The 21255-nt window shown below is 41.8% G+C and overlaps 2 protein-coding genes across 7 annotated transcripts in view; both read right to left on the minus strand.

The window, feature by feature from the left end:
- The window catches only part of CCDC149 (coiled-coil domain containing 149), a 45126-nt gene extending 36696 nt beyond the window's left edge, over positions 1-8430 (minus strand). For 2 of the 4 annotated variants that reach the window (XM_075259980.1, XM_075259964.1), the window contains exons 1-2: positions 8285-8430; positions 184-345 (exon numbers count right to left, since the gene is read on the minus strand). In XM_075259980.1, the coding sequence (XP_075116081.1) occupies positions 184-345; positions 8285-8332 (210 nt within the window). In that variant the 5' untranslated portion in view covers positions 8333-8430. Of the gene's footprint in view, positions 1-183; positions 346-2244; positions 2347-8284 lie in introns of those variants that run through there. The other 2 variants (XM_075259972.1, XM_075259955.1) reach the window with 1 other exon arrangement.
- Positions 8431-16420: 7990 nt separating this feature from the next.
- The window catches only part of LGI2 (leucine rich repeat LGI family member 2), a 54464-nt gene continuing 49629 nt past the window's right edge, over positions 16421-21255 (minus strand). For all 3 annotated transcript variants that reach the window (XM_075259772.1, XM_075259766.1, XM_075259759.1), the window contains 3 exons: positions 20011-20180; positions 18611-18775; positions 16421-17577 (listed from right to left, as the gene is read on the minus strand). In XM_075259772.1, coding sequence (XP_075115873.1) covers positions 16760-17577; positions 18611-18775; positions 20011-20180 — 1153 coding nt within the window. In that variant the 3' untranslated portion in view covers positions 16421-16759. The remainder of the gene's footprint in view (positions 17578-18610; positions 18776-20010; positions 20181-21255) is intronic.

A 21255-nucleotide genomic window follows, 5' to 3' on the forward strand; every position in this document is an offset into this window, starting at 1 on the left:
GCACCATCCAGAGGTTTAGGACCATGAACTCCAGTTGTTTAATGGCATGCAGGAGGGTTTAATGGTCCCTATCAGCCTGACAGGTTCCCTTTAAGCGCAAGTCACATGTCAGTGGCCTCACTAGTATTATTCCTGTTTCCTGCCACATGTTACACATACACGTAGAATAACACTAATACTTACAATTAGCTCCCGATATTTTTTCTTCAGCGCCTGGTGCCTCTCCCGGAGCTGGTTGGCCATCAGCTTGTATTGGTCCCTTTCTTGCTGACATGTGTCCAGCTCTTTGGATAGGATCAGTAAAGCTTCTTTCTTGCTTTCCAGTTTCCTCTTGCATACAAGGAACTAGCAATAAGAAGAAGAAAAACAATATTAGATATAAAATATAAACACCCCCTTCAGACCCAGGTATTAGAGGCCTGGGCCAATCTGCCCCTGATCTCTGCTCCATCATCATCTCTTTAGGGTGCATTCACACTGCATTTCCGGTGCATGTTTGGCATATGCACCAGGAAAAATCCCATTATAATTATATATATATATATATATATATATATATATATATGTTTTTAACATGGGAGACTATGGGTGACCTATCCCATTGTACCTGTCAGTGGTATATGTACCTCAAACACCTGCAAATACATTGTGAATGCATCTTTCTACTTATGTAACCACTGATGATCTACACATTGGGCAGACCCATAATATAGGCTGAAAGGATTTACCGTATATACCAAGAAGCTAGATCACATGAAAATATAATACAAGTGTTAGTAGGTAGAACAGTAACTTAGGCTCTGTTCATACTACCCACTGGGCTTCTACTTTGAACACACTAGGAGAATTTATTAAGAGTGATATTCTTTATCCAGACTAGACAAACTTTTCCACTTGTAATGTCAGAATTCTCATCAAATACGATGGAGAATTTAATACAGATATAAAGATCTCTTTAAACTCGGGCTTGTCTCACAGTTGTATCGTGCATCAGATAGCTCAAATACCTTCAGACGCAGCAGAATTTTTCTGCAAATCTGTATTAGAGCTGATATAAACATGCACATACCGCATGTAGGCTCTTGGCAGATCTGCCAAAATTTCACTCTTTGCATTGGAAAAGGTGAAATCCAAGGTGAAACTCCACCATGTGGCTTCTGTTTTCACAACCTCATCTGCACAAGTATTGTTTTACAAATGGTCATGTATTTTGTTTTTAAAGAGGGAACTTGACCAAGTCCAAAAAGATTTTTAATACCTGAACAAATATGTAGGGGCTTCATGTTCCGAGCTGCAGTGCGCTAGTCAAGGTTATTGATGATATATTGTCATGCAATATGAAACCTTTATATGGCATACTTGTACAGGCCACACACACAGAACCTACCCAAAAATAGAGCAGGGCAATCACAGAGAACTTCTGTATATCTAATACAGTATCATTATTATGTGGCGATTACTAGTGCATGATATCTGGGATCAGGAAGAATATAGGGTAAGCAGTTACATAGGGGCCTACAGCATTGTGTTCCTTCCAGACTCGATGTAAAACGTACCCCAAACAATATAAAAGTGACTATTTATTAATAAGGCTCGCAACGCAGGTCTGATGCCCCATTTGCCCACACTGTTAACTGAAGCAATGTCATATCTTATTACAATATCTCTTATTTTCTATGATAAGATATCAGGATGCAGCAGTTTAGCCAATTGCTAAAGCTCAAGTCTGCTACATCCATATCATCCATGAGGCTCTGCCCAAACTTGTGTCATGAGATTTCTTGCAGGCATTTTGGTACGGTTATAACAAAAGCAATTCTTTACAAATACCAGAACCGATCCCATTATGTTAGTGATCTCTGTCAGGATCTATGTGACAGATCTATGGGACGTTTGGCGTAAAGCGTCATGTGAACATTGCCAAATAGAGTCAATGTGAATGTGGCGCGACAGATATAATATTAGTAAAGCGGAATATTTATGCTGACCTGGGATGTAATAGACTTTAGAGCAAAAGTTGCCTTCACATAAGACTTGTTGGGTTTTGCATGGTGCACCTCAGTGCAGATCTATGAGGGATCATTTCCATGCTCTATATTGCATAGCCCAGGCCTAAGGTTTCATGACACGTATGACAGCCCCCTGCACGGTCACTCCTGCACCTGTCACCGTGTATGTGATCTATACGGTCTCCATACACACTGCAGCGTAGGCAGAGCTGCACGGAGGAGGCACAATCCTCACCTCCCAGTCCCGGCCATCATCTGTGTCTCCCCCACCTCCGCTCCTCATCATTGCTACCAGGCTGCTCCAGATCCCTGCAGTCCCCTTTAATCTGAGCCTCAGCTCCCGGGGATGACGCATGCGCCGTGCGCACCTGCAGACGTTCGCAGTCAGGGTTGGAGCTGCAGGCAGCCAATCAGAAGAAGGAGCGGGGGCTATTCCCACTCAGGGAGGATTCCCTCATCTCACAGTGACGTCACCGGCCCTGGACCTGTAACCCTGTATCCTGTGCGGACATAACAGTCCTGTATTATAGTATACATACAGTGACCCCATAACTGTCCTGTATTACAGTATACATAGAGTAATATACATAGAGTAACCCCATGACCCCATAACAGTCCTGTATTATAGTATACATAGAGTGACCCTATAACAGTCCTGTATTACAGTATACAATGAGTGACCCCATAACAGTCCTGTATTACAGTATACATAGAGTGACCCTATAACAGTCCTGTATTACAGTATACAATGAGTGACCCTATAACAGTCCTGTATTACAGTATACAATGAGTGACCCCATAACAGTCCTGTATTACAGTATACATAGAGTGACCCTATAACAGTCCTGTATTACAGTATACAATGAGTGACCCTATAACAGTCCTGTATTACAGTATACAATGAGTGACCCCATAACAGTCCTGTATTACAGTATACATAGAGTGACCCTATAACAGTCCTGTATTACAGTATACAATGAGTGACCCTATAACAGTCCTGTATTACAGTATACAATGAGTGACCCCATAACAGTCCTGTATTACAGTATACATAGAGTGACCCTATAACAGTCCTGTATTACAGTATACAATGAGTGACCCTATAACAGTCCTGTATTATAGTATACATACAGTGACCCCATAACTGTCCTGTATTACAGTATACATAGAGTAATATACATAGAGTAACCCCATGACCCCATAACAGTCCTGTATTATAGTATACATAGAGTGACCCTATAACAGTCCTGTATTACAGTATACATAGAGTGACCCTATAACAGTCCTGTATTATAATATACATAGAGTGACCCTATAATAGTCCTGTATTATAATATACATAGAGTGACCCCATAACAGTCCTGTATTACAGTATACATAGAGTGACCCTATAACAGTCCTGTATTACAGTATACATAGAGTGACCCCATAACAGTCCTGTATTACAGTATACATAGAGTGACCCTGTAACAGTCCTGTATTAATATACATAGAGTGACCCTGTAACAGTCCTGTATTACAGTATACATAGAGTGACCCTATAACAGTCCTGTATTACAGTATACATAGAGTGACCCTATAACAGTCCTGTATTACAGTATACATAGAGTGACCCTATAACAGTCCTGTATTACAGTATACATAGAGTGACTCTATAACAGTCCTGTATTAATAATAATAAATTTTATTTCTATAGCACCAATATATTCCGCAGCGCTGTACAATTTGTAGGGTTCAAATACAGACAGATACATAACAAAGAAAGTAATTTCACACAATGGGACTGAGGGCCCTGCTCGCAAGAGCTTACAATCTATGAGATATACAGTATACAGATGCCCTGTGCACTGCTGTATACACATCCTGTGCTAGTATATTTATAAATAGAGTGACCCTATAATAGTCCTGTACAGGCTGTATTATAATATACAGATGTCCTGTGCTGTATACACATCCTGTGCTGGTATATCCAAACATAAATCTTCCAGTTAATTCACTCATTTTTTTAGGGGTACCACTGCAGAAATTGAAAATTACTTTCACTGACTGAATGAAGAGATCTTTGACATAGTGATATTGACATTTTGGGCTAGATTGCTACATTGCAGTTTTTGAGACTCTTTGCAAAAAGAAAGTATTAGGCTGAGGCCTCATGGGGCAAAGTCACATTGCAGAAACAAAATGCACAGCAGATTACAATAACACCTATGGAAATGCTGGCAGTTTCCCTATAGGTATAATGGATTTCTGTGAATAGTGCTGCGACCCACTAGGGGGTCTTAGGGCCCCTTCACCCGGAGTTTACGCTCTGTGTATTCTGTGTACGCTCCGCTCATTTTGCTCATTTTACACATGTAAAAATACACGTGTAAAATTTAGTTAGCCATTGAGTTCAATGGCTTTTTCGTATAACACGCGTCTTTTTGCGCGCGCGTCTATGCGCTCGCAAAAAGACGCGCGCAAAAAGACACACGCTATACGAAAAAGCCATTGAACTCAATGGCTAACTACATTTTACACGTGTATTTTTACATGTGTAAAATGAACAAAATAAGCAGAGCGTACACAGAATACACAGAGCATAAACTCAGTGTGAATGGGCTCTTTACCTTAAAAGGACATGCCAGTATTTTTTTTTTATTCATTGTGTGAAACACCATCCTCAGTGTTTCTCCTAACACTTGCTTTTTGCCTTCTATAAATCACCTGTTTTTTGTAGCATAGGTTGTTGTGTAAACAGGAGGTCTATCTATTGAGAACCATCATGTGACTTCAGATTCAAGAGAATTCTGCCCCTTGTTCTTCTGTTATGTTCTTCCTCTGCCTCTCACATAATCTGCTCCCATCTCTCACATATTTCCCATGGTTCCCCCCTCTTTCACAGTCCCAGCATCAGTTGGTACAGTTTCTAGGTCCATTTGTGACATCATCCTAACAGGTTAAAGTCCTGGAAGGTCCATTTTAGTATTACCTGGTCAGCGTTGGCTGGAAATTACTGAGGATAGTGGTTGGCTGTAGCAGTGGCGGATCCAGGCTTTGCGGGGCCCTGGGCAATTGACTGTGGCGGGGCCCTACTTACAAAAACCCGACATGTAGGTCTTTTCTGTCCGCTTGAAAAGTCGGACATCTTTAGGAACGGACACTTAAGGACAGGCACGGAGTGTAAAACAACGCACCCGATGTCCATTTAAATGAATGCAGAATGTCACGGACACAGCTAGTGTCCAATGCTAATGTCTGCACAAGATTTTGAACGGACATTAACAGCGGACACTACCTGTCGGACACTGACGGTAGTGTGAACACCCCCTAAGATACTCCATGTTCCTCATATTAATAGCAATTAACCCTATCATGTCCTTCACATTAATCCCCTGTGTGCCTCACATAAGAGTTACTAACATGTGGGAGACATGGAGGTAATAAAGAAGTATCTTCATGATTAGTACCCCCATATATCTCACACATCAGTAACCCTTATGGTGAAGTACACAGGGGGTTAATGTGAGGGACATGATAGGGTTAGTTGCTATTAATATGAGGCACATGGAGTTACCAAAATTAAATGAATAACTCCAAATGCCTGACATTAAAGGGGCTCTATCAGCAAAATCATGCTGATAGAGCCCCACATATGCGTGAATAGCCTTAAACCAGGCCATTTTTTTCCCCGCCCACCGTGCACGATGGGTAAGTAGATCACATTCTGTTTTAGGGTATTATTTTAAAACTGGGGGGTAGTTTAATATAACTTTAGCCTTTAAAAAGGCTATTCAGGCACCGCTAAAGTTATATTAAACTACCCCCAGTTTTAAAATAATACCCTAAAACAGAATGTGATCTACTTACCCATCGTGCACGGTGGGCGGGCATTCAGGGTGCGCCGTCTTCTTCATCCACGCTGTAGTGTTGTAGTGAGGATGCAGGTCTTCTGGAATAACTCCACTATGAGATGGTTACTCTTGTAGATCAGAACACTTTATTCCATGCTCCATCATGGCTCCCTGTCTAACAACTCCTCCCCCTAAGCTCAGCTCCTCCTCCATTACTACCTCACTGTTGCTGGGCAGACAAAGCAGAATAAGTAAGCAGAACAGAACATACAGAACATACTTACAACAACATCACACACGCCTCCTCTTCCTGCGATGTCCTCGGGTCCCGTCTTCCTCCTGCGCTCGCGAACTGACATTGGTAAAAAAAAAATTGCCTGGGCGCATGCACAGTAGCCGTAGTAGAAGCAGCATGCTACTGCACATGCGCCCAGGCCATTTTTTTCCCCGCCCACCGTGCACGATGGGTAAGTAGATCACATTCTGTTTTAGGGTATTATTTTAAAACTGGGGGGTAGTTTAATATAACTTTAGCGGTGCCTGAATAGTCTTTTTGAAACAAAACCATGCTGATAGAGGCAGAGCCCCTTTAATAGGCATAGTAACCCCCCTCCCCCCCTCCAGTCTGTACCTGTGTGTTCTTTCTTTACTTTCACTTTGCTGAAGCTTACTCTTCTCCCTCTCATGTGTACAAGATGCAGGACGGCAGGGATCTTCTGTATAGCGATAAGCTCCGCCTCCTGGGCTCTCCTCACCCTCTCATTGGTTGACAGAGGGCAGCCAGAGAAGGGGGGGGTTGAGGAGGAGCATCCTGAGAGCGCTGAGTGGAGCTTCCTCTAGCAATAGCTGCAGTTCCCTGTGCTGGCTGCTCTCTATTAGCCGATGCTGCAGGTACACAGTGTGCTTCCCACATATACTTTCCCTATACTAATAGGGAAAGTATTCCACCGACAGAGGGCCCCTGCAAGTGTTGGGGCCCTCGGCAATTGCCCTGCCGACCGACCCGACCTGCGTTTTGTTAGGTCTGGGCCCTGCCGCGGGGCCCCGCTGGGCGCAGGCTCCGTGCGGCTGCCCGGCTCTGGATCCTCCCCTGGGCTGTAGAACTTATATACTGCATGTAATGGACACATCATAGCTGCAGTCAGGTAAAGAGAGACTAGCAGGGACAACTGGAGCGTCTGTGCTGGAACTGTGGGGGATTTATCAGATTCTGATTTTTTTCATTATTTTATGTCGTATACCCCCATTGACTCTGCACAGATCGACTGTTCAAGTCTGCTTCCAGGCCCAGAACTACCCAGTGTACAGAGTGGGAAGCCGATGGCTTTGTACATTATATGTGGGCATACAGTTTTACTGCTCCCATTCAAGTATTTGTCCTCATAAAATGAGTTTACCTTAGTTTATAATCCACACCTGCTTTTGGTTTATAAAACTGCATCAAATAAACTTCAGGTGGAAACACACCCAAAGTTTAAGCACACACAATGTAGCCATTACCATATCCAAAGACCTAACCATACAAGGTGGGCAATGGCCTGGTAAGGCCTCAGTATTACCCATAACACTGTTCAGCCATTGCCTACCATGGATGGGCCGGGATTGGGGCACAATGGTACATAGGACTGCAGGTAAACCTACTGCATTTTCTTAATCCAGGTAGTCATCATAATGGTCAGGCCCAGCACTATGTTGGATGGTGCCCTGTGCACACGGTAGTGAGTCGATAGGCCAAACCACCGACACTATCTCCGACTATTTTTTCACAGCCGGATTTCTGTACTGACTCCACCATAGATGTCTGAAATGTCATGGTCAGACAGAAGCAGTAAAGATCCTCAAATTCACGGAAATAGCTAGTGATTGATTCCTATGGAAGGGACTATGTAACAAGCTATGTATGCAAATAATTCAACACAATATCGACAATTAGATAATATCATTAAAAAATAACTTTTTTCAGACTCCACCAAAACTCAGACTTTGCCTGCACAATAAGGTTAGGGCTCTCCTTCTATATGATGTAAACGCAAGCATACCATGGACTACCATATGGTATAGTGACGAAATATCAGTCCCATACCTTGCATAAATAACAATGCTATATATTGTAGCCTGATAAATATTGTTTAATGTACAGTGCCTGAGTAGTAGTGCTGCATAATAAAACAACCATACAGTGCTGAAGTAATACCACTGTACAATGCCAAGCCATTGGTAACTCCCCCTTCAGCAGGATCTGCTGGTGCACCCTATACGACTGCACAAGTCCAATAGTGCTAAAGTCGGCCCTAATCACAATGCACAAACAATGTCAACCTGAACACTGTCAGCTCTGGTACATATGTATATATGATACATAATAAAACCATAACAGCTGTATGTGTCCAAGTGTTATTGTCTACATACTATCACATTCACTAGTAATGCCAGAAGACTCACCTCACTGACTAGTCCTTGCCAGTCACTCTCTGTATGGTTGCTATTCATGATTGCCAATGCTTTGACACATCAAGTCGTAAATTTTTGCAGCTCTCTCAGGCCCATGTACAGTAAGACAGTCATCCATAAGCTGCAGCTTCCTGAGCCTGATCCACATAGGCAGCAATGTTTGTTCTACGTCAGCTTTAACAAGCCCTGTAAGGGAGGGGTGTGCAGCAGCCATGTGTGACAAACCTGTTACACTACTTATCAGCCCGGCTATATCTGCATTGCAACTCAGAAATCCGGCTTATGCATCTAAAAACCATAGCCTGCATATGATCCCTGCAGAGTCGCCCTCTTATGTATAGAGCATGTTCTCTAAAATATAGGAAAACCATAAACACTCTAAGCTTTCGTCTTCCGTCAGGTTGTGAAAAAATATTTTTTTGTTAGTTATGTCTGTCTCTACAAACACTTGGTGACAACTACTGTGGTACCATTATAACTTTGACAAGAGTTGTCATCCAATCGTCCAGTAGTCCTGAATAGTAAATCTGCCTAGTTATACAGTAATAGATTCAGGATAGTGCGCCCCCGCCAGTATTTTTACAGAATTTGGCATTTTTTGTATTCAGGACTCTTGGAATGTTGTCTGAGAATGATGCTTTGTCACCAAGCTTTCCCGAAACAGAATAATTATCAAAAATCTAAATACAGATTTAACAACTTGACAGAAGAAATCAAAGGGATTGTTCAATTTCAGCAAATAAATCTTATTGTTTGTATGATAAAAAGTTGGTCAATTCTCCAATATACTTTCTGTATCAATTTCTCACATTTTTCTAGATCTCTGCTTACTGTCAGTCAGTGGATAAAAATCAGTCCGCAATCCTACAATATACAGTCCATGGTCATGTGATATACAGTCCATGGTCATGTGATATACAGTGCATGGTCATGTGATGTACAGTCCATGGGCATGTGATATACAGTCCATGGTCATGTGATATACAGTGCATGCTCATGTGATGGGCAGTCTTTGGTCATACCATATATAGTCCATGGTCATGTGATGTACAGTCCATGGTCATGTGATATACAGTCCATGGTCATGTGATGGGCAGTCTATGGTCATGTGATGTACACACAGGTGCACAGCTCGTTACCTGGCAGATGTCTGATCACTGTGCTATGACTTGAACACATTGTGCACCTGTGAGCACATCACATGACCATGGACTGTATATCACATGACCATGGACTGTTTTTTATCCCCTGAAAGTAATGTGGTGATGTCACTTTTATCACACCTGTTACTCTCTGAAGTTGCAGGCAGCAGAGACAGCAGACAAAAGGGAAATGGTAAGTATTAAGTGTTTTATTTTTTTCTCTATTTGATTGATACTGGAGTGGGGGTAACCTGGAACGGGAACATTATACTGTGGGGGGCAACCTGGAAAGGGGACATCATAAAATGGGGGTACATTATAATATAATGTCTGAGGGACCACTGGAGTGGGACAGGTTACTATATGAGGGACCACTATCTGATGTCTCTGCAGGAGCATTTGATAATGTGATGGGCCAATGAGGAGGCATTATATGGGACCACTAAGCAAGCATTATACTTTATGAGGGCTACTAATACTATATATTATATATATTATACCATATAGGAACCACTGATGGGGCATTATAATTTGTGCAGGTCAGGTATTTCTAAGGGGTGGTGATGAGGTGGGGCATTTATGAAACCTTTGCACTGGGCCCACTAATGTATAAAACGGCCCTGCTTTTGTGTGACTCTAGTCTTATTTTACTTTTTATTTTAGAGCCAAGTTTGCAGAAAATGTAGAACATCCAGTACAGTGACTAACCTCAAGGGACTGCCATGTCTAATGAATGTAAATGATGTTCTTACTCTGTTTTATAAACGGTTATATCACTTTTTTGTGTGTGTATGTATATATCCTATTAATATTATAAATGTGAAAGTTTGTGAGTTTGTGTGTTTGGATGTTTGCATGTTCGGATGTTTGTTCCTCAATCACGGAAAAACCGCTCCACCGATTTGGCTGAAATTTTCCACAAACATAGTTAATACACCCGATTAAACAATAGGCTACTTTTCGTCACAATAGTGCACATACGTTTGTGCCAGGACCCCCACAAAATCCAAACTCACACCACCATCTCTGCAATCTCACACACTTTGGACCATAGCAAGCCACAAAATTCATATTGCCCTCTGCAGCCTCACCCCTAACCCCACACAATCTCATATACATATACTTTACCACTTTGCCCCTCCCCTTAACGATACTCCAGGAGGCGCTCTTTAACGCTCCGGAGCAGCCATGTTTACCGACCCCCACCGCTCTGACAATCCGCGACACCGCCCACCCATGTCAATACCCCTAGGCGGTCTAATAAATGCAAAAAAAAAGTTTAAAAAAGTAAAAAAAAAATATAAAAAAATAAATAAAAAGGATTAAAAATTCAAATCACCCCCCTTTCCCTAGAACACATATAAAAGTAGTTAAAAACTGTGAAACACATACATGTTAGGTATCCCCGCGTCTGAAATCGCCCGCTCTACAAAGCTACACAAATAATTTTCCTGTTCGGTAAACGCCGTAGCGGGAAAAATGGTCAAAAGTGTCAAACCGCCATTTTTTCACTGTTTTGATTCTGATAAAAATTTGAATAAAAAGTGATCAAAGCAATAACATTTCCCGAAAATGGTAGAACTACAAAGTACACCCGCTCCCGCAAAAAAAGATGCCCTATACATCCCCGTACACGCACGTATAAAAAAGTTGCGGCTGTCGGAATATGGCGACTTTTCAAAAAATAATTTTTTAACACAGTTTTGGATTTTTTTTAAGGGGTCAAAATGTAAATAAAACCATATAAATTTGGTATCCCCGGAATCGTAACGAAACACAGAATACAGGGGACATGTCATTTTGGTTGCACAGTGAACGCCGTAAAACCAAAGCCCGTAAGAAAGTCGCAGAAATGCATTTTTTCTTCAAATCCACCCCATTCTGAATTTTTTCCCTGCTTCCCAGTACATTATATAGAATAAATAATGGTAGCATCATGAAGAAAAATTTGTCCCGCAAAAATTAAGACCTCATATGGCTCTGGGAGCTGAGAAATAAAAAAGTTATGGGGTTTAGAGGGAGGGGAGTCAAAAACGAAAATCAAAAAATGCCATCGGAGGGAAAGGGTTAACTTCAAATACTTCTGTCCCAAAGTCACTATGTAAAGTTTCTCACACCGTATAGCAGGTCAAATACAAAGTAACTTCAACACAAAAGTCTCACGTATTCTCTGAATTACAGCAAAAACAAGATACAAAGTTACATTTCATATCCCATACCTTATGCAAACTACTTACCCATGCCTGTATATACCCACTTCTACAATCACCGCAGACGAAGTCACGGGTACGTGTGTGTGTGTGTGTGTGTGTGTGTGTGTGTGTGTGTGTGTGTGTGTGTGTGTGTGTGTGTGTATAGTGAGAAGGTGACAGACAGGGGGCTGGAATCAGGCTAAATCTCCTCCAGGTGTTTTAACTTCTATATGGTCCAGGGCGGATCTGGAGTAGGCCTCAGCGCAGGTGTAGATCCTTGGCTCATTACTGGGCCAGAAAAGGCTGCAGATCCTGCACTCCAGTGCAGATCCAGGGAGTTAGAGGAGGCGACTGGGTCTGTCTTGTAACCCTGAGTCCGGTGAGACAATAATGTGTTTGTTTTGTTCATGTGGCTGGTAGTAAGCCACACGTATAGTTAGGTTAACATTACTGTTTAGTTAGTTGCTCAAACAAGCTGGATTTATTTATTTTCGAGCAGGATTTATTTTGCTCATTTTGTGCCTGAAGTCAAGGTTTATTTATTTTTCTTTTTTTCTAAATAAACCTGTTTGCTGCATAGTTTGTGTTCCTGTCTTTGACTGTTTGGGTCCACACCTTTGCTGCTACCGAGCTATCTCACCATAACATTGTAGATGGCAGGTATCTGCCAGTGACGTGGCTAATGTCAGTGAGGTAGGTGACAGGGGTGTAGGACTGGGATTTGGTAGTTGCTGCAGGTCCACTCTTATACTCCAGTCCTGGTGTTACAATGTGAACCTGGTGCTCCAGGTGTACAGCCACTAAGGCTGAGTTCACACAGAGCTTTTTGGTCAGGATTTTGATGCCGAATTTGCCTCAAAATCCTGACCAAAAAGGCCGCTCCTATTGATTTCAATGGGAGCTGGTCATTTCTTTTTTCCCGGGAGCCGTTTGTTCCGGCTCCTGGAAAAAAGAATGGACATGCTCTTTCTTCAGGCGGATTGCGCTTTGCGAATCCTCCTGAAGACACTCCTGATTAGGCCAATTCATTTAGACCTAATCCGGATCGCAGTGCCGTGATTGGATGCCGGCATCCAGTCGCAGCTGCCCCGTATTTTGGACCGGAACCTGAGGTGGCCTCTGCCTCAGATTCTGGTCCAAAATACTCCGTCTGACCTTAGCCTAAGGAGGTAAAAGCTGCCAGAGAATACAATGTGGTGAAACACAACTGGGCTATTTTAGAAAATCGAGCCTGTTCAGCTGCTAGACACACTGCCTTGGGGAGAAGATGAACTCAAACCCAACCAACTGCGAGGGTGAGGAGCTATTTTGAACTATTTATGCGCCCCTGATATTGAGGATGGTTTATGTTACCTGTTTTGTTAATTGCTGCTGAAGTAAGCTGTTTTAAGTTGGACTGTCTGAACTGTTTGCAATAAAACGTCACGTGTGAACTGGAACCTACTAGAGATGAGCGAGTACTGTTTGGATCAGCCGATCCGACCAGCACGCACGCATTGAAATGAATGGAAGCACCTGGTACTTCCGCTTTGACGCCGGCCGGCCGCTTAACCCCCCGCGTGCTGGCTATGTCCATTCATTTCAATGCGTGCGTACTGTTCAGATCGGCTGATCCGAACAGTACTCGCTCATCTCTAGAACCTACGCTTCTGTGTGCCTGACTTGCGTGGTAACTTGCCATGTCCCATCCCCAATGTATGGTACCAACTGCCTCATTTGCATAAGACTTCAAAGTTTTTTGCTCCACATCTACAAAAGTGACATACAACGTTTATCACGGTAATATGCTCTGTGTTGACAGTTCAGTATGCTCAGAGGAAGTGATAGACACCCTTTAAAGGACTTTCCTGGCCCAAATTTATTTTTCATACTGATAAGCTAACCAGAGGTTTGGTTATCAGTATGTGATCTGTAGTGGTCTGACACCCTGACCCTGCACAGATCAGCTCTTCCAGCAGCCATTTAGGTAATAGAAGTAGTGCTCCATGTATAGTGCTAGTTCCAGGGACATACTTGAATAGGAGTGTCTTTAAATGCGCTGATTATTCACAAAGACTTATACTTCTCCCTTCTGTTCAATCTACTCCTGGCTTTGGCTCAAAAAACCGCCGCAAATCTGCAATAAAAAAAGCTGCATTTTTGCAACGTGGGGCCTTATCCTAGAGGTGGAGACGAAACACTTACCAATAGGCCTCTGTGCTTTTGCAAAGTCTACACCAATGGTACGTCCGCCTCTGAGGACCAGCTTAGTTTTCTCAATGAATTTATAACCAAGAAAAGTAAAATAGATTGAAATGACTTTATTTTTATTCAATACACAAGTCCCTATCCTCATACCATTGAAAACATATTAATGTACCAAAAGATATACAGTATATACATTCCTAAAGGGATACAATTAATAGTATTAAAGGAGTTTATCATATACTACAGTTACTTTACATTAGTGCATGTTTTGCATCCTTGAAAACTGTAGCATATGCCACATTATAATGAGATTTCCAATAGTAATGCTATATGGGATGAGAATAGAATTTGCATAGTGTATTCAGTTCAGCGCTATACACATCACATCACAATAATGATGAAAATCTTATCGCCTGGATATCATGGCTTTATGTTCTTGAGTTGTGTTATGTCAGGCAAAATCCTCTAGCTGTACTGTACCTTTAATACACATTAGGTAGCACTTAGGTTTCTCAAATTACCGTCAATAATTCTATTCCACATGTATACAGTATACCTAAATAATACCACCATACTGTACACCTATGTAATGGTGCCATATTTGCATCTTAAAAATACAGTATACATACACAATGCCACCATATAATATACCTAATCACCGCTTACTGTACACCTAGATAATGCTGTTGTACAAGCATACCTAAACAAAATTGACTATTGAATGCATATAAAATGAGGCTATACTATACAACAACCAAAAATATATAGTATTGTGCAAAAGTTTTAGGTATGGAAAAAAAAGCTGCAAAGTAAGAATGTCTTCAAAAATAGAAGTGTTAATAGTTTGTTTTTGTCAATTTAGAAAATGAAGTGAATGAATCAATATTTGGTGTAACCTTTACCCTTTGGAGGAAGAGCCCTGTAAGTGATGATACGGCCCCCGCAGAGCCCTGATGTCGCATCATCCAGTCTGTCTGGGATTACATGAAGAGACAGAAAGATTGGAGCAAGCCTACATCATCAGAAGACCTGTGCTTAGTTCTTCAAGATGGCGGCAACCACCTCCCTGATGAGTTCCTTCAAAAACTCTGCAAGTACCGAGAAGAACTGATGGAAGGCAAAAGGCAAAGGTCACACCAAATATTGATGGGATTTAGATTTCTCATGTGCGTTCACTTCAATTTATTATTGATAAAAATAAACTATTAACACCTCTATTTCTGAAAGTATTTTTACTTTCAGGAATTTTTTTCCACACCTGCCTAAAACTTTTGCATGGTACTATATATTGTTTACCAAATAAACACCAACATATTGTATATAAAGACTGCCAACGTGTCATCCCAAATAATAATGCCAAAAAGTATTCAGCACTTCATTCATCTGAGTCAGGAAAACTAAGGAAGGAAAAAGTGGTCTAAGGCCTGGTTCATATCTGTGTTTAGGATTCCATTCGGGGAGTCTGCTTGGAGACCCCGCGAACGGAATACTGAATGCATTACAAAAGCAGTGAGCAATGAAACCACACGGACCCCATAGACTATAATGAGGTCTGTGTGTTTTCCGCGTGGTGTCCGCATGATTCACACGGAGAGAAAAGTGCTGCTTGAAGTACTTTTCTCTCCGCATGACTCGTGCGGACACCGTGGGGAAAACATACGGACCCCATTACAGTCTATGGGGTCCGAGTGGTTTCAGTGTTCACCGCTTATTGATGCATTCAGTATTCCATTTGGGGGGTCCCCAAGTGGATTCCCGGAACGCAATACTGAACACAGATGTGAACCAGGACTAACGTGCCAAATATATCACACAGTACGAGCCATAGTAACACATTTGGAACATCTTCTGACATCTGCCCTACATTGCTTCTCATTGCTGTTCATTAGACTGGTACTGACAACCACTCTATTTTGTTTTTTTTAATGCTCAGTACGCTTTTGAAGCCCACCCATCACTATTAATATGTACATAGACTTGTCTTGCACTTGTATGTTGCCTGAATATGCTGGGATTATATGGACTATCCACTGCAGTTTCCCACATTTTGCATGTTTTTGGGCTATCTTCATGTATTTGCTGTAAAGTCACCTTTGCTTATCCATATACCCTACGTATTAACCATATGGGCTCCGATTTCGCCTTGAAGGTCTTAGTTCAGGGACCTTCAGATTACAGAAAAGGTGCAGACCACATATCAGAAGTGTAAGTTAAAATAGAATATTTTATGTAACCTGCCACTCTGTATCAGGCCCAAAAATTTGTAGGTGACATTCATTAGGTTGACCGTTTTTAATGGTAACCTGCACATTGTTGGTTACAATAGCTAAAAAATGGACAAGATTGAACTTTCTGGAATATTGTCCTATACTTTCCATCTAACTATGGATATGGATAACTAGAATTGTATAAATCGGACATTTATAGGTGCAGTATAATTCATGTCCATATGGTCTCTATGGCGCAATAGAGCGGGATGCATATACAAAATATGGCTGTTACAAGATATAAACAATGCAACTGTAGAAAGTTATACAAGGAGAAAATGTTCTAAGTTAATGGGTAGGAGGGTAGAACAGTCTCTATATCCCATTGTATTTCTTCAGAACAGGTCCTCCAGCTCTTGGAGCATTGTCATTCCCAAGGGTCCTACAGCTTAGAGCTACACTAGCAGGCTAATGATATATGCAATATACAAACAGCTTCATTTGACGTCCTCGAAAAAGTGTCATGTTTTGTTATAGATGTTCCAAGTGTTCAGTATCTGTTACAAAAAGTGTCGAAAATTATTAAAAATGATAACTGAGTAAGGTCATGCAAATGATCCAAAATGTGCATATGAACATGATGTCACTTAGACGCGGATGCTCAGATGCGGTCTCCTGGTACATAATAGAGTTCCCTGTATTTCTTCAGGAGATATCCAGTCCATCTTATCTGTGATCTTACAGGCTCAGGTCAACTATGACGTGTTCAAAAATCTGTGTATTTCCTTTAAAACTGGAGGCAAAAATAAAATCCCGTCGATCGGTTGACACAGCGGTGAAGGAGCGAGGTGCTTGTATGTAGATCTCTTTGAACTTCTCGAAAGTCTTCTTCTCAGGGTCCCACTGGTATATCTGTGAAAATGTGTAATCACTGCCCAGTGCTAGGTAATATCTATCCTTAAAGATAAAGGGTTGTAGCGCCATCGCCCCACGGGACGGTAGTGCCTGGATCTCAACAAACTGTTTGTTGCTCCATTTCATGATTTTTGAGTCTCCGATGAACCTGGTCAATGAAATGTAAAGCTCATCTTTCATTTTGAAGCTTTTGACTGCCAGGACATCTTCCATGTTTGGGATGTCACTTAGAGGGGTGAATTTGTTTGCGCTCTTGTTCCATTGTAAGATAAGAGGTACTTGAGATCGACTGGACAACACAAGGTGAGGCTTCTCATCGATTTCGATAAATTCAGCATCAGTGTCACGGAACCATTCGTGGAGGGATTGGTAGGAGTAGAAACCTTTGCCATTCCACTTATATACAGTAGTCAGACCTGCCTTTGAGCTGTCCGCGATCACAAAAAAGGTTTCTCCTTCAATCTGAAAGAGCTCAATGTCATTGGGCTTAGAGATACGTGAGACTTCAATGTCTTGGAACTTGGTGAACTTTGCCCAGCTTTCATCATACTTGTAGATATGAGAGCCACCAAACAGTTGGGCCACCACCATGAACACTTGATCATCGATCAGTATGGCTTTGCATCCAACAATGGACTGGCCTGCCAATGAGAAATATAAAAAAAGGGTTAGAAAAATTAAGGACAATTCAATCTTTATGGCTTGCAAGAAGTTACAACAACACAGTTGAGAACATGTTAATCTATCATGCTGATTTTCTGGTATCCACCACTTTTGGCAAGCTGAGAAGATTAGTAATTGAGTCTGCTCTTAGTGAAAAGTCCAAGTTTAGACCGTCCTGTCGAACCAAAGCCCAACAGTGGATATTAAAGGGGTATTCCCACGTCGGATACTCACCACTCTTCGCTGCTGTAAATTCTTCTTTCTTCCGGCTTTGTTGCGTCATTGGTGGACGGGGTTACATATGCAAAGCCAGCGGCGAGAAGTCGTCGCTTCTATGCCGCTGGCCCTGCGTGTGCGCTCCCGATGCAGTTAGGCATCGGACGTACAGCCTTCACAGTGCAATACAGACCCGGCATCCACTGTAATAGAGAGGCGGATGCCGGGGAGTGTTAGACGCCAGCACAGGTGCCTGCAACATCGCTACGCTCCTGCCCTGCATGAAGCCAACAGCGGCAGGAGCGATGTTGCTATTCCGTTCCTCCGCCCCCCCCTCCCCTCCGGAATAGCAGCATCGCTCCTGCCGCTGCTGGCTTCATGCAGGGCAGGAGCGTAGCGATTGTGCAGGCAACTGTGCCGGCGTCAACACTCCCCAGCATCCACCTCTCTATTACAGCAGATGCCGGGTATGTATTGGCGGCCCCTTTCCCCCCTCCCCCAAGTGTAAACTACCCCCTCCTTCCTTTCCAGGCTGGCTCCCGTGCACGTAGCCCCTCCTCCCTCCCCCCTGAGAGCAGCAGATACATCACTTGACTTTTGACCAGATAAGTCAAGGGATGTGTCAACAGAGAAATGAATATAGTAATATAGTGGACAAACAAAGCAGTTTTGCTGAAGCAATGTATTTAGGAAAAGTCTTACATCCACATTAACAAGCAGTATAGATAGGATCCTTATGATGGGACAACCCCTTTAAGTTAGTGTCAAGTTGAAATATATTTCTTGTTGCTGTACCTGTAATGTTGTCATAACTTCTGAAGTTCATTTCTATATGATCCCACTCCAGGACCATACAGTTTTCCATGCTTGGTTGTGCTATAGCCACAAAGACATCATTCTTGTATTGGAAGGTATCGACGGACACAGACTCATATGGCAAAATTTGCTGAACAATAAAATCTGTAAATTAACAGCATAAATTTTTTTAATTTTTTTAGTGATTTCAGTAGATAGAATAAAGCAGCAGTGGTGGGGTAGAGAACTAGAATATAACAGTGATGGAGAAAACAGACAATTGCAAATCTCAATTTTTTCACCCTCTCTTCCACAGAAGGATGAAAAATGTGGTTAATTTTTATGGTAACACTTAAAAAGGACATTTCATCACTTCCTCCAACTCCAGTTTGTAGTATGTATTAATAGGCTTTGCTCTACTTGTTCCAGTGCAATTCAAATTTTTTCTCTAGGCTCCAATGTTCCAGAGCAATGAGTGCTGTTAGTTTTGCTGCCTGATAGGCTCTGTACTGTCAGGTGGGCAGTGTCAGGCAGGAACAGACAAGGGGGTTGTGATTCAGATCTCCAAACAGAGGTGGACAATGTCAGATCTTAGAATCACACCCCTTGTCTGTTCCTGCCTGACTTAGAGATCCTATATAGTATTTGAGACATAAAAAATAACATCACTTATTGCTCAGGAATGGTGGGGGCTAGAGATAAAATTCCATATGGGTTGTAATTATTGGAGCACCTATTAAATGATGCAAAGAGCTAGACTTGGTCGTGAAAAGTCTTACTTAACCCCTTAACAACACGTGACTTCGATATATGACATAGTGTTACTAAGGTAGTATGAAGTAGTATGAGTATGAGAGGACTCCGCACCCTCCTCCAGGGTTTCTGAAATTCATGGACAACTCATTTAATGCCTAATCTAAGGAAATGGGGTAAGTGTCCAAAGTGGGACAACCCAGCGAAAGCTTAAGATGAATTTAGTAGTTGATGCTGAATGCAAGACAAAGTCAAATCTTAAAATTAAGGTTATAGGTGAATAGAAAAATTTTTAAAGGACAGCATGCGCACTATCATGTGAGCTGTTACTGTATAATGTCCCATAGTCATTGTCAAGTCAGGTAAAATTAGGAAGCACTCAAATCTCTTCTCTAAGTCTAACTTAGACACTTAAATATACATACTGCCCCCTATGGACAAGATTACAGACCTGTACCAGTTAGTGAATTTTAATATCTAAATGTAGTTACTTTGTAACCATTCCTACAATGAAATGCAGAACTACGGCAAGTTGTGGACGATAATGGGGCTTTGGGTCTGCAGAAAATTACCATGTAATACAGAAATGCAAATTATCTCAGAATTTTTTAAATCATTATAATAACCAGATTCTGATCAGAACATACCGGTTGTTATGCAGTCTGTATCAAAGCTTGTTATATCATTCAGCTTCTTGCCTTGGTACTCTGATGGCCCGGTACAAAGCACATCCGACACAGTGGAGTTTGTCATCTTCAACCATGAAAATAGCCACTTCGCTTTACAGTCACACTCGAACCTATTGCCCCGTAAATCTCTATAATACAAAGATGAGGACATGGAAATAACATAGTTACAAGCTCCATAGACTTCTAGGTTATTTGTTACAATTTTTACTTTGAGCTTTCTTTTAATGGATCAAACCTGATTTATTGGAGAAGACGAGTGGGGTGAATACAGAGTCAAAGTTAATTGTGAATGGCGTAGATTATAGGTATAACACACCAGCTTCGAGCGTGAATTATATTAATTGGGACGGGCCAGTGTATCCCTGCCTAACTATATCTCTGATATTGATGAACAAACCAATTCAGATAGAACTGGATTTGACCTAAAAATTTTACAAAAGTTTTGAAATTCATCACCCACAAAACACTATTCTACTCTGGGGTCTTCTCAGATCCCATAGTATAACAAGTGGAGGCCTAGGGGAGGTGAGTAAAAATACCAGTCATACTCACTTTCCCTCACCTCTCCTAGGCCTTTGACAGCCCGCTGGTGTCTTCTTCAGGCCTATTCTAGCCTGGCTGATGTTACACACCCCAGGGTCATGAAGTTAGCACACCTCACTTGACCACTTTGACTCAATCACAGGCATGTGAGATCAACCAGAGGCCGGAAGAGGCCTGGAGAGGATGCCAAGGGACTCCGGATGTCACAAGGCTACCCAGGACAGGTGAGGCAAGGTGGGTATAACTGTTATTTTTAATCACCTTCCCTGGGCCTCCACTTAGTATACTCTGGGGTCTGAAGAGACTCCTATAATAGCTGAATAAATTCGTCATGAAAAGTACCAGAGGTCCGAACCTTACAAATATTCATTCAAGCAATTTTAATTTGGTTTGCCCATCTCGAAACTCTATATCTTTTCCCAAAAATGTCGTACAAGCTAGAAATTGACAAACTTGCGCATTTTTTAGTGCAAACTGGCCATGAGCAAAAAATACACTTTTAAGCTAGAAATCTGCAGTGATTTCAAAAATTTGGGCCATTAAGTCAGCACATGTGTCATTAGTTCATATCCACTCTACCATATGGTCCACTTCAGCATCATCCATTCTTCATGAATTTTGCATATCAATGCTGTGAATCTCACACATGTCAGGAGAAAG

Source organism: Leptodactylus fuscus, chromosome 1 (assembly GCF_031893055.1).
Source record: "Leptodactylus fuscus isolate aLepFus1 chromosome 1, aLepFus1.hap2, whole genome shotgun sequence".
In the NCBI taxonomy this organism is placed as follows: Eukaryota; Metazoa; Chordata; class Amphibia; order Anura; family Leptodactylidae; genus Leptodactylus; species Leptodactylus fuscus.